The sequence below is a fragment of the Larus michahellis genome, chromosome 1, assembly GCF_964199755.1.
Source record: "Larus michahellis chromosome 1, bLarMic1.1, whole genome shotgun sequence".
Taxonomy (NCBI): domain Eukaryota; kingdom Metazoa; phylum Chordata; class Aves; order Charadriiformes; family Laridae; genus Larus; species Larus michahellis.
In genome coordinates this window covers 27,206,387-27,218,241 of record NC_133896.1, presented here as the reverse complement: position 1 = coordinate 27,218,241, position 11,855 = coordinate 27,206,387, and the positions used below count along the sequence as shown (strand labels likewise).

The following is an 11,855-nucleotide window of genomic DNA, read 5'->3' as shown; positions in this document are numbered from 1 at the left end:
AGTATGGCTATTATAGGACACGAGATTTATATTCCCTCTGCAAAGCATCTGAAGCAGTTAGAGCTGTAGAGGTCAGCAATGAATTATAAGCTGGTGCCTGGATATTTCAGAAGTCAAGGCTTACTGGGTGGACATATTAGTACTATGGTAGCACTACTCATGATTTCCCCTTTTGCAAATCTATGCTGACTCCTCCCCGTCACCCACTATCTCCTGCCCAGACCACAAGAAGGATTGCCCTAAAATATAGGAAGAGTTCGGGAACTAATTATTAGCAATACCTCGACTCTAGTTCAAGATCTTAACACAATTGTGCTTCAAGCCTCTCTGGAGGAAAAGGACATGGATGCGTGCTGGCCTTTTGCCTGGCTTCCAGGACATGCTGAAGATGCAGCCGTGAACAGAGCTGAAGTGAGCAGAGGAGAGCTCTGGAGAGTTATACGGGCAGGGAACAGGCTGGAAGGCAAAGTCAAGAAGGAGAACAATGAAACAAAGATATGTACTAGATTACAAAGTTTATTAAATATCAAGTTGAAACGGAATATCTGGAATTAAATACAGTGTATTAACTTCACAAAAATGTATTAATATAAAAAAAAAATAATAGTGTCACAGCAGCATTCCTTGCTTTCCTCACTGCCTGTTAACTCAAGTCCTTGAATAATGGGTAAAATTCACAAATTTTTCCAGTCGTAATTCATCTCAGTACAACCATTCTTACTTTTCCAGAATTGGGACTTTGTTCCATAATCTTCTGATCGCTAGTGACTTTTGCAGACAGGAAATGATGACTGCAGATCTTTAGTAACAACGGGTAACTCCCTGAAATAAGTAGAACTGTTTGTTTTATCGACACAAATGCCCCACAGCATTGTCTAACATCTGGGCTACAGCCACTGTATCATCAGCTGCTAGCAGCAATAAAAAAATTGGCTGTCCTATTGCACGAGTACTGAGGAGACTGAAAGTTGAGATATTAACATTCCTTCTTTCACACCCCCCCCCCCATCCCCAATATGAAGTGTTTCAGGCCCACCACAGGTGTTGATGTAGGAACTGTGAATGTCTAAAGCTGCAGCAATTTTTAATACAAAAATCAACATGAATACCATGAGAGGCAATGGGCACAAACTGAAACACAGAAGGTGCCATCTGAACATCAGGAAACGCTTCTTTACTGTGAGGGTAACTGAGTACTGGCACAGGTTGCCCAGGGAGGCTGTGGAGTCTCCGTCCTTGGAGATACTCAAAAACCAACACAGTCCTGGGCAACTGGCTCTAGGTGGTCCTCCTTGAACCAGAGGGCTAGACCAGATGACCTCCAGAGGCCCCTTCCAACCTCACCCGTTCTGTGGTTCTGTGATACAAAATAAACATACCAAAAAGACCACATAACAACTTTCTTGGCACTACTATACACTCACAGTAATTTTAAACCTAAGGCGCATAAATTGACAGCAATGTAAAGTGCCCTATTCTCCAGCTTGAACACTGGTAAAACTTTATCAGCAGAAATATTCACTGCATCAGGACTGAAGCAGCAGGCTCAAAGCACATAAAATAATGTCCTAAGCGTTAAAATGACACTGGAAACATTAAAAGCACATAGAGCGAAAGGATGAAACAGAACAAAGGGAATGCTTTTGTTAGAACACAGAATGTGAGTGGAGCAAAATAATGCATCCACCCTAATAAGAAACATTCTAACAGCTCTGTCAAGCTCAAGAATCAAGACTAGTCAATCTGCTAGTCAGAAAAAATAGATATGTTTCTTATTGTGAGTGCAAAATAAAACCATGCATCAGTAAACAGGTAAGTGCAATGTGCTTGACATCCATTTAATAGAGTTAGAACTTATATTCAGACTGCAATAAACACATCTGAACTGTGGGATGGGAAACCGTGGATGCACTATGTAAACAAAATGATTTCCAGAGCCTTTCCCTAGCATTTTGTTCAAATCAAATAATTTTTGGTTAAAACATCACGGTACTCCTGTATTGCCCTGCAAAGGGGATCCTGGTCAACATGGACATTTTTTGAAGATCCATCAGTAGATACCATGGGAGAAGCTCCAGCAGATCCAGTTTCAAGTTCAGCAGTGGCTAGGGAGAAGAGAGAAGTTTCCTGGTGTTACTTTTACAGTAGACAGGGCCAAATAAGTCACTGTAAAAACATTATGGGTAACTGCAGAGACTGCAATCCAGAAAGAGATTTAAAAACTTCCAAGAGAACATAACATTGAAAGGGCTAGACACAATGAAAGAAACACATTTTCCCATGTTTGCTTATCAGTCAACAGTATTTCTAAAGCTAGTGAAAGAAATTCCAGAGGCTACACACTGACCATCTTCAGGAAATCCACAAATGGCTCCTGCTTACACCAGTGTTAAATTTAGCCTCCTACAGACCTCTTCAACCTCAAGTGTCTGTTTTCCTTAAACATTCAAACCAGTGATTTATTGGAACACTAGTGCTAAAAAACAGTGTCTGCATTCACTGTGACAAACTTTGAGAGAATTTGCCTGTGAAAATGCAAACACCTTTGCACTGCAGTCAGGCCAGCACAAGTTTCCCAGCCTGGCACCTCTTCTCTGAGGGACGTTTTTGTAGCTTGTCCTGGCAAAACCCTCTTTCCCCCATGAAAACACATACTCAATGAAAGCAAACCCACATTTGCTGTCTTTCCCCAGCCACATCTTTAAGACAAGGTCCCCAAACCAAACATACTCTATGACTCCTAGCAGATGCGCAATTATGTCCAAAATGCACATGGATGCAATGCAGTGGCTTTGAGTCCATTCAGACACATGGCAAGAGCTATGGAGCTACAGATGGTCACTCTCTGCACGATTAAGAGCATACAGGAACAGAAGGAAATGCTCTCAGGGGACACCTGCTTTGAAATAGCACCAGTGACTCCAAAGTGGTGACTCTGGAGGAACAATTATCATGAAATAGGTGGAATTCCTCTTTGGACATCTGGCCTCATATTATAGAGTGTGTTTTATGCTGTGTATTATAAGCATGCAACTCACCTTACGTTTGCCTAAACATTACTGAATGATCTTTCCCTAAACAAAAGATATCTTTTGTCACTGATTATATTCTTCTTGCTCATTCAATAAGACTGCAACATATAAATTACAAATACAAGCACCGAATAAGAGACACAGCAAAAATCAAGAACTAACAGCAGAGAACGTGTATGATTTAGTGCTGAATGCAGTCTATGTACATGGAAGGAGAAGTGATGGCTGAAGTCCATAAAAATCTTATCTCAGGGCTTCTTTTATGTTTTTACGTTCATGCTTGAGGATCAACTCTAGTGAAAGGGGACTTCAGCTTAAGCCAAGTGTATCTGTGTGAGAGAAACGGGTTTTCTTTGCGCTTGGTTTTTTTCAGGTAACTGTTTAACATTCTACACAATATTTTGATAAGCAGGAATTTTTCACATTCAAGCCTAAACTGGCAAGCTAGCATAAAAATCCCTGTGTTTAGCACAAGAACTTGACAGCTTTCAAACCATTATTTTCTAGAGTTAAGAACAGTCATCTTTTTCCTTAAAAACATTCCTAATGTATTGACACATTACCCTGTTCAAGTTCTTTATTGATTTTTTCATCCAGTTCCCGCCGTACCTAGAATTATACAGAAAATATACAGTTAATATTTTAACGGTTACATTTTTGTAATATTAATCTTCTATGACATTTTTAAAACCCACGCATAACATGTCATAAAACCTAAAAATATCCACCCAAAGAGAGACATCTTGGTTTGGGGTTTGATTTTTAATGAAGAGAACCTCTTGGTGAGCCAGGCTGTTGCAATGTTAAGTATTGCACAAAACAATCTGTAACTCACCAGCTGGTTTATAACTGGGCATTTAAAAAATATACAGGAAAAAAGCCCAGTGGAGTTATTACAGTGAAGGTATGGCTAAATTTCATCATCAAATACATGAGCAGAATGTTAGCTAAATGCTGAGATATGCACAAACGCCATCCATAGGGACAAATTCAGTTGAGGCTGGCTTCTGCAACTTCATAAGAGAAGAGGTGCAAGAGCAGCTGCTGCTGACATACACCACTATATAGAAAAAAGCATGTGCCAATATTCTTCTTTTCTCCAACTTAAGATGAAAAATTGAAAGAGCTCCTACAGATCATGCCAAGATTTTTCTTTATTGTTATTACAAATACCATGACACACATACATAAAAATATATGTGACTCCTACATTTTTTCCACCAAGTCTGTGACACACAGAAGTGACTTCCAAAACAGATACCATACAGCTTCCAGGCCTACGACAGCCATGAAGATGCTGAAGGGCTTGGACCACGTGAACTATGGAGAGGCTGACAGCTGCGACTCTTTCTTTACTGGAGTAGAGAAAGCTCAGAGGACCTTATCTATGTGTATGAATACCTGGTGGGGGGAGTAAAGAAGATAGAGCCAGATTCTTCTTAGTGGTGCCAAGTAAAAGAACAAGAGGAACAGGCACAAATCGAAAGAGAGGAAATTTCACTTTGACATATGACATTTATTTTTTATTTTTTTAACTGTAAGCGTGGTCAAACACTGGAACAAGTTGCCCAGCAAAGACTGTGGAGTGTCCATCCTTGAAGATGTACAAAACCTGGCTGGACATAACCCTAACAACTTGCTATGGCTGACCCTGCTTTAAGCAGGAAAGGGGTTAGACTAGATGATCTTCAGAGGCCCCTTCCACCCTCACCCATTCTCTGATTCTCGGATTTTAGTACTGAATCCCCTGGGGAATAAGTATTTATTTTATGAAATGAGCAGACTCACCTAGCAGCACACCAACAAAAAAAAAAAAGAACTGAAACACTGCACAATGTGCTCAAGAGGCCATACAGAGCAAGAGCCTCAGGAAGGGAAGCACTCTGCATGCCCTCACAAGAGGAGCAGTAACAGGCAGTAACTCCCCGGGCCAAAGAAGTGGGGCCATAAACCAGCAAAGTGGAGGGAAGAGCCCTCTCTCCAGGACTACAGGGATAGCTGTGACCAAATTCACCAGCTCCTCCAGGAGAACCACCACTCTGCAGTACTTCGTTGAACAGGCTGTGCCTTCACAGCTGGAAGAGGGGAGCACAGAGTTGAAAGAGCAGAAAAGGAGCCCCCTAAATCCCCAAACCTCTAATTGTTTTCAAGCAGGTACAAGCAGCAGTAAAATCCTGGGGAGAAGGTAACATAAAAAAGTAGATAGGTAACATAAATAGCAGGTAACATAAAAAGCCGGAAAACTAATGCCTAGACCAAAAGATGAACCAAACCCAGGACCACTTCTAAGCAAAGCTGTAGTAGTTGAGGTGTTAGAAGAAACCACTTTCCTTGGTTTCTAGAGCTTTAACAATGACCAGAAGGTCCACAGGACCCTCTGCAACATGTGTGGATGAATCAAGAGAAGAACAAGATCTTGTTTTCCTCTTATTCATTCCATGAACATCTTTGTGATTCTCATCCATGCCTAAGGAAAGAGAAATAGGTGGAAATAAAGCCAACACAATGATTTCTGAAAGGGGAATGAAGAGCCAAGCAAAATACACGTTTGAGGACTATAACTTGCCTCCACTCTTCTCCTTCCCCCCAAGCCCCTAGAAAAGGCATCACAGCTGACTATCACAAACTTCCTGAATAGGTACTTTTCATCTCAATGCACATCTCTTCAGGCAGTAACATACTGGCTTCCCTTGCAGCAGTCACCTTCTCAGTAATTCTTTTTCAGAAGCTGGTGTTGACTTACTACTTACCCACATGGGTTGCTTGAGCACAGAGTAAGTCAGATCCTCTAAGACTCCACGAGATGACACTTAGAGTCTAGGAACTCAACTTCAGCACAGTACTGGTTCTCCAGACGCAACCACTCTTATTACCAAGAACTTTTTGATTATCAGAACTGGCAAGGAGGGTAAACCAGCCTACTCCTATAGTTTAAAGACGTTCCATTTTTACAGATAGTTAACTACCACAGAAGCCATAACATTACAAATATATAAAACATGAAGTACTTGGTAGCAGTCATTCTTTCACTTGGACAAACTAATAAGTTCAAAATATTTGCAGTACTAGGAAAATGTGAATACATCAGTATGGTTTAATCAAAACCTAAAAGCATAAATAGACAAAACATTTCCAGTATAAAATGCCATCCATCATTAAATAACACTAGCTACAAACCTTGTCATGTATCTGGCTGCAGAGAAGAGAGAGAAGAACAGATTTTTGATTAAGAAGCTGAAGAAGAAAGAAAAACAGCCTTAAGTTCAAAGGTCTTCAGTGAGAAATAAGAACATGGCCTATATGTAAATGAAGCAAGTAAAAAAGCTAACAATACAAAGACTGCTACAATACAAGAGTGCAGATGGAAAACAAAATCAGAAAAGGAACAGAAATTGAGAGATACAGTAGGAAGCAGACATTCCCTTTCTCACATTATGTAGGAAAACTGGTTTCATAAAACCACTAACTCACACTAGTTGCAGCTAGCAGAGTTCACTATTATTTTCTGTGTCAAGGCACCCGCCTTCATTTTCACTATCCTTTGGCACAGCTGTTGGGATTTAAGCTTGACATTTGTTAAACCTAACAACAGGACTCCAGTCCCAAAATCTCCCTGCAGCACTTGCAGTAGACATTCTCCCCTTAGCCTATGGACTAAGGCAGCAGTTCCCAAATTATGATACGCAGACCACTAACAGTGGTCTCATATTTTTGTTTCATCTGCTTGATTCAATCTAGTTCTTGATGGTGACATGCTAATTCATAAGCAGTTTGGGAGTCACTAGACCAGATTATAAAAAGACAGAAAGACCTTGTCAAAGATGTCTTTACTCCCATAAAGGACAGGCAATACAGATGTACATCCTTCTTATGACACAAGTCCTACCATATTTCAGCCAACCTCCTTCCAGAACATAATGAACTGCTAGTTGCTACAGTCACTGTTTGTAATTACATGCATGTTTTTTTCAAGTATTTGTAGTTTATTCCTCATTACTGGAGCTCTAATAAAAATAAAAACAACCAAAAAACCCCAAAGACATTTGCATGTGATTGGGATTTTACTAGTTAATGAGCTTGTGTCAATATGAACTTTTTTGTATTTTTCAAGATGCTTTTGCACTTCCATTTCAAGGTTAGTAATTTCTGTAGCATAGATATTTGATAAGGAGGAAGGGGCTATACTGTAATGGAAAACATTTCTTTATGCTTTTTTAAAGAAGAAACTGCTCATTTTTTGATGATCTTGCAACATGACATCTTCAAAATTTAAGGCTATATGCATAATGACTGACATTCGCCTCTCATGTTAAGTAGTGGTTTAGGGAAACAGTGAAATAGTTCAAGCCTTTAAACTCCCAGTTCCTTAACACTTCTTGTTTGCAATCAGCACCACATACCAATGTTTCTTCCAACAGTTGCATGGACAAAGAATTAATACCAGTGTTTTGAATAATAGCAGCGTGAAGTATATTCACCTTCTTGCCCTTGAAGCTATTTAAAAGCTTTTGCACAAACCACGTTTACATAAACATCCTCGTCTTCAGAATGGCATGTCCTCTACTTCAAATAGCCTTTCTCACCTTGAGGAAGCGACTGCGAGAACCGCCAAATCTGCACAGGGCGCTTTGACTAAAAAAAGAAGTGAAAGAGGACTACCTGAGGCACACTGCAATTTAAGCTCCTTAACTCCCTGTCATTATGAGCTTTAGTGGCAGGAGCATTTGTAATCTCCAGCCAAGAAGGCACTGCTCAGCTTGAATTTAAAGGCAAGACAAATTCCGTAGAAGGGAACCGGGTTACTGGAAAAAATCTGAGGCATAAATGAAGCAAACAGTGACATGAAGAAAAGGCTTAGAGCCAGAGAAACTCTTCTGTCTTTAAATAATCTGCTGAAGAGGCAGAGTACTAAGCAGCAAAAATGGAAAAGTACTTCAAAACCCACTAAAACTGTTATCTCTGAATTCTTTCCTCATGACCCAAGTTGTCTACTGAATGACACAGAACTCCCGCAAAATGACAGCACAGACCGTGCATCTGGTAATTTCGCATTTGCAAACTGATAAGACATTCACCACCCCCCACCCCTGCGGAGGGATACATGCAGTTTTCCCTTTTATTACCTCCTGACTCGAAGTCTTATATTCTAATTCAATCCTCTTTTTTAGACACACATGTCGGGAACCCCGTACGTACAGTTTCTCAGAGATACGGTATGGCTACAAACACTGTTAATGACATACCGCACCCAGCTGAGGAAACGTAAGCCAGCAGTTCTAAGTGAAATACCCACTTAGATGCATGTCCTCTAGTAAGTACTGCACCTCTGAGAACCCTGTTCCTTTTTTCTGAAGGACTCCTTCAGAGAAGATCAGGTCTTAAGACTTTCCTGAATACATTGAACACTGGGTGACTTGAGGCTACAGGCAGTGCCATTACAATTAATCTCATTTGTTCCCTAACGGGTGATTACAGGAAGAAATATCATGAAAGGATGTGCAGCTGGATTTAGTAACTGGGAGGATAAATTCACACAGGCAGTTCTGAGTCCCAGAGATCAGCCTTCTGCTTTGATTGAGAGAAAACAGGCATGCTGAGATTTCCAGCTTTTTCTTAAGAGAACCTGTCAGAAATGGTAAGAAATGGGTAAGTTCTCTGAGGACTTAGCAATAGTCGTACTCGCCCCCATGCAGGGAAGAAAATGTTAGAATTTAAAACTATATTAGAATTAAAAGCTAATCACAAGAAGACAAACTGTGTATAGTAAAAGGCAATTATCTTCAGCTCCCCTTTTGACAACAAAGTAAAAGTCTCTGTAGGTTGCAAATAAGATCAGAGAGAACTTCAGGGGATTAAGTCCTACTAACAAAACTGCACTAGGAAGGAGACATTTAGGTATATAAGAAAGCCCTCAGGCTAATAAACAGAACCCCCCACCTGACATCAGTAATTGCAGACTGGGGAAACCTGACACATAATTGTTCAACTTTTTGAGAGTCTGCTCAAGGCTGATGGGGTTTTCTGGTTCTCTTTTTTAAACCTCCAAAACAAACCCTCAAAAAACAGCCTCAAAACCTTAAAGCATTCTGCAGCATGGCAATCCATCACAAAATGCAAGAGACATATGCTGTGAAAAGAAACTTTATGGTTGCTGTTGAAGTCTGGACACTGAGTGAGAACAGTATCACCGTTCTCAGATCTAATGCACGCTTTTCATGGAATCAGCTCAAACATTTTTCACATGTAGATTTGGGAACCATTTTTCACAAACATTGAAGCAGCCTATTTAACTATTTGAAATATATATCTGCATATATTAGCAACTGGATAAAAACAACGAGCTATGAAATAGACTTTTAAAATACTTAATTTCTGGAATATACTTAAGGGAAGCTAGTAAGCCAGTAAAGGTATCTGTCTTGATAATGACAAAACTTTGAGATGCCCAGAGAGTTCCAATTTCTTCTGGAAAATTAAAATTGAAAGGACTACCTAAAGAATGTTGCTGTAATTCAGTTAAGAATTTCTTCTTCAAAAAAAGGCACAACTGTTAACCCTTTTCTTTTAAACTAGGGCAGCTTTTTTCCTAGAAGTGGGATGGTTTCTTCCTTTGCCTTTTTCTTCCTTTAACATCTTGCTCCCATCTCTCTGTCCTTTCTTTTCCTCACTTGTTCCTCACTCCCTACCCATCTTGTTCCCTTGTCCTGGCCTTCTCCTTATTCCACTTTTGCAGTGGGTGCCTGAATTTTGCCTCCTTTCCACTGCTTTCGTGCAGAACAGCCCTGCAGGTGGTCCAGTACTAATCGCCTCCTGAGTTCTTTCTGTAATGAATGTCCACCCCTCTGACCCGAAAAACATGTTCATAGCCATACACAAAAGGTCACCTCTGCAACTGACACTGCTATCCATCACCTATACTGCTTTGTCCATTTTTTGTGTTTGTTTTGTTTTTTAACCCAGATGCCATACGTAGACACATTGTTTAAATGGGTTCTTTCCAATGCGGGTGGGACCACTGGACTGAGATGCACTACAAGTGAATGAACACATCTCACATTCATTCGACAAGAGAATACGTGAGGGACAGAGCACTGACTGAATAGGGAAGCTTGTCCATGCCTCAGTCCTATGCTAGGTGGGAAACGGATTACAACTACTGACATCTGGTTTCCATATCTCACGATACAGTGTTCACCATTCTGTGAGAGATATAATATCACACTGACTGCTAATTACAGAGCATGCTTTAACCAGAGGTATTGCAGAGGTTGCAGCATTGCTGCAAAATTAGAAAGCTGTGAAGACTTCCTGAGTAGTTAACTTTACCTTTTCATGTAATAACACATAGCAGGAACTACAAAAACAAATGCCTGCTACACATAGCATACATCCCGCACTGAAATATAAAGTGAGAAGTTATGTGATCCCATTCATATCATCCTATTTTTGAAGCATCCCTTTGTTGGTATTAATGTACTAAAACACATTCCTGTGAAGAAACTGCTAGAATGAAGATCAGTGGAGAAGGAAAAGGTGTCTCAAAGATGCCTGTTGAGATTTTGCATCCATCATGAAGTTAGCTGTTTTGAATACGTCATACATACTATACATTAAAATTTAATTAAAAGCTTCACTGGGAACTCCCTATGCCACAGTATTCTTTATCACAGTTTCTCTTGTAAAAGAATGTAGTTATACAGTTCATTATTTAGATGTCAGTATTCTTTTGGTCTTTGAGCACTCTTGGAAATTTGAACAACCCTGATGAGCAGATGTCTTCACCCCTACCACATATAGTTGTGTACTGTTTTGATGATCAGCAGTTATTGTGGCATATTAGACCACATGGTTTGGAATTATAAATGGATTCTAACTTTAGGCTAAAAATCATAACCTTCCTTATGGATACTCTCTACAGTAGTTGAGAACAGTGTTTCAAAACGCTTACCTTAGCCACATAGGCTTCAACCCTGTTTCTTGATGATAACGCGTTCCCAGTTGAGCTTAGGAAGCTTCCTCCTAGACTTAGACTTCTGTTCAGTGCCAAGTTGTTGCCAAGATGTCCCAGTTCAGCTGAATACAGAACTGGACTTGCAGCCAGACCTCCAGTGACAATGCTGCTTGCGATTAAAGATTTGCTTCTATGGCGCTCCTGAAGGAGCTTAGCGTTGGCTTCTGCTAGTTTCTCATTAGCTCTGAAACATTCAGAAGCATACAAAGAATTATTTTTGGTGGTAACACTTTCGCAAAGTTACCCTCCAGGTCTTTGACTATTATTCGACTTCTGAAAGTGGAAGGGATTAAGAGCATTCAAAGCAAGAACATCATCTGATCTGAGGATTTTTGAGAACCTAAGAATTCACACTACCTGCAAGGAGCAGCAGGAGTTACCAACACTTAGGAATGTGTGAATGCCATGTGTTCACATAGCTTCTTCTGAAAGGTACATCACCTGTGTAAGAACTCCGGGCTACTCTCCCTTTCCCAAGGAAAGCTCGAAACTCAGATACACTGCTAAAATGGAAGCCAAAAATGATTTATCTTTTTGCTTCACAGAATCAAATTCTGTTCTCTGAAGGGATTATCCTTATTCAAGCACTATAGGACATGAAATTTATCTTTTCTGCCATATACAGAATAAGAGGAGGAGTATTAGAGATTGGCAAAAAGGTTGCCTGTTAAAACACAATCAACTTAAAAAATCCCTACTAATGCCATGATCAGTGGTGTTATTGCTGGAATACTGAAAACAAATGAAGGCAGTTCTAATGAAGGGGAAGGGTCTTAAGGTACTTTCCTCACAAATACGCCATCTTATGCTTA

At 40.1% G+C, this 11,855-nt stretch overlaps 1 protein-coding gene across 7 annotated transcripts in view; it reads right to left on the bottom strand.

The window, feature by feature from the left end:
* Positions 1 to 499: 499 nt before the first annotated feature.
* ANKRD26 (ankyrin repeat domain containing 26) overlaps positions 500 to 11,855 on the bottom strand; it is a 59,493-nt gene continuing 48,137 nt past the window's right edge. For all 7 annotated transcript variants that reach the window (XM_074601096.1, XM_074601356.1, XM_074600838.1 and 4 more), the window contains 3 exons: positions 10,981 to 11,227; positions 3,596 to 3,641; positions 500 to 2,105 (listed from right to left, as the gene is read on the bottom strand). In XM_074601096.1, the coding sequence (XP_074457197.1) occupies positions 1,957 to 2,105; positions 3,596 to 3,641; positions 10,981 to 11,227 (442 nt within the window). In that variant the 3' untranslated portion in view covers positions 500 to 1,956. The remainder of the gene's footprint in view (positions 2,106 to 3,595; positions 3,642 to 10,980; positions 11,228 to 11,855) is intronic.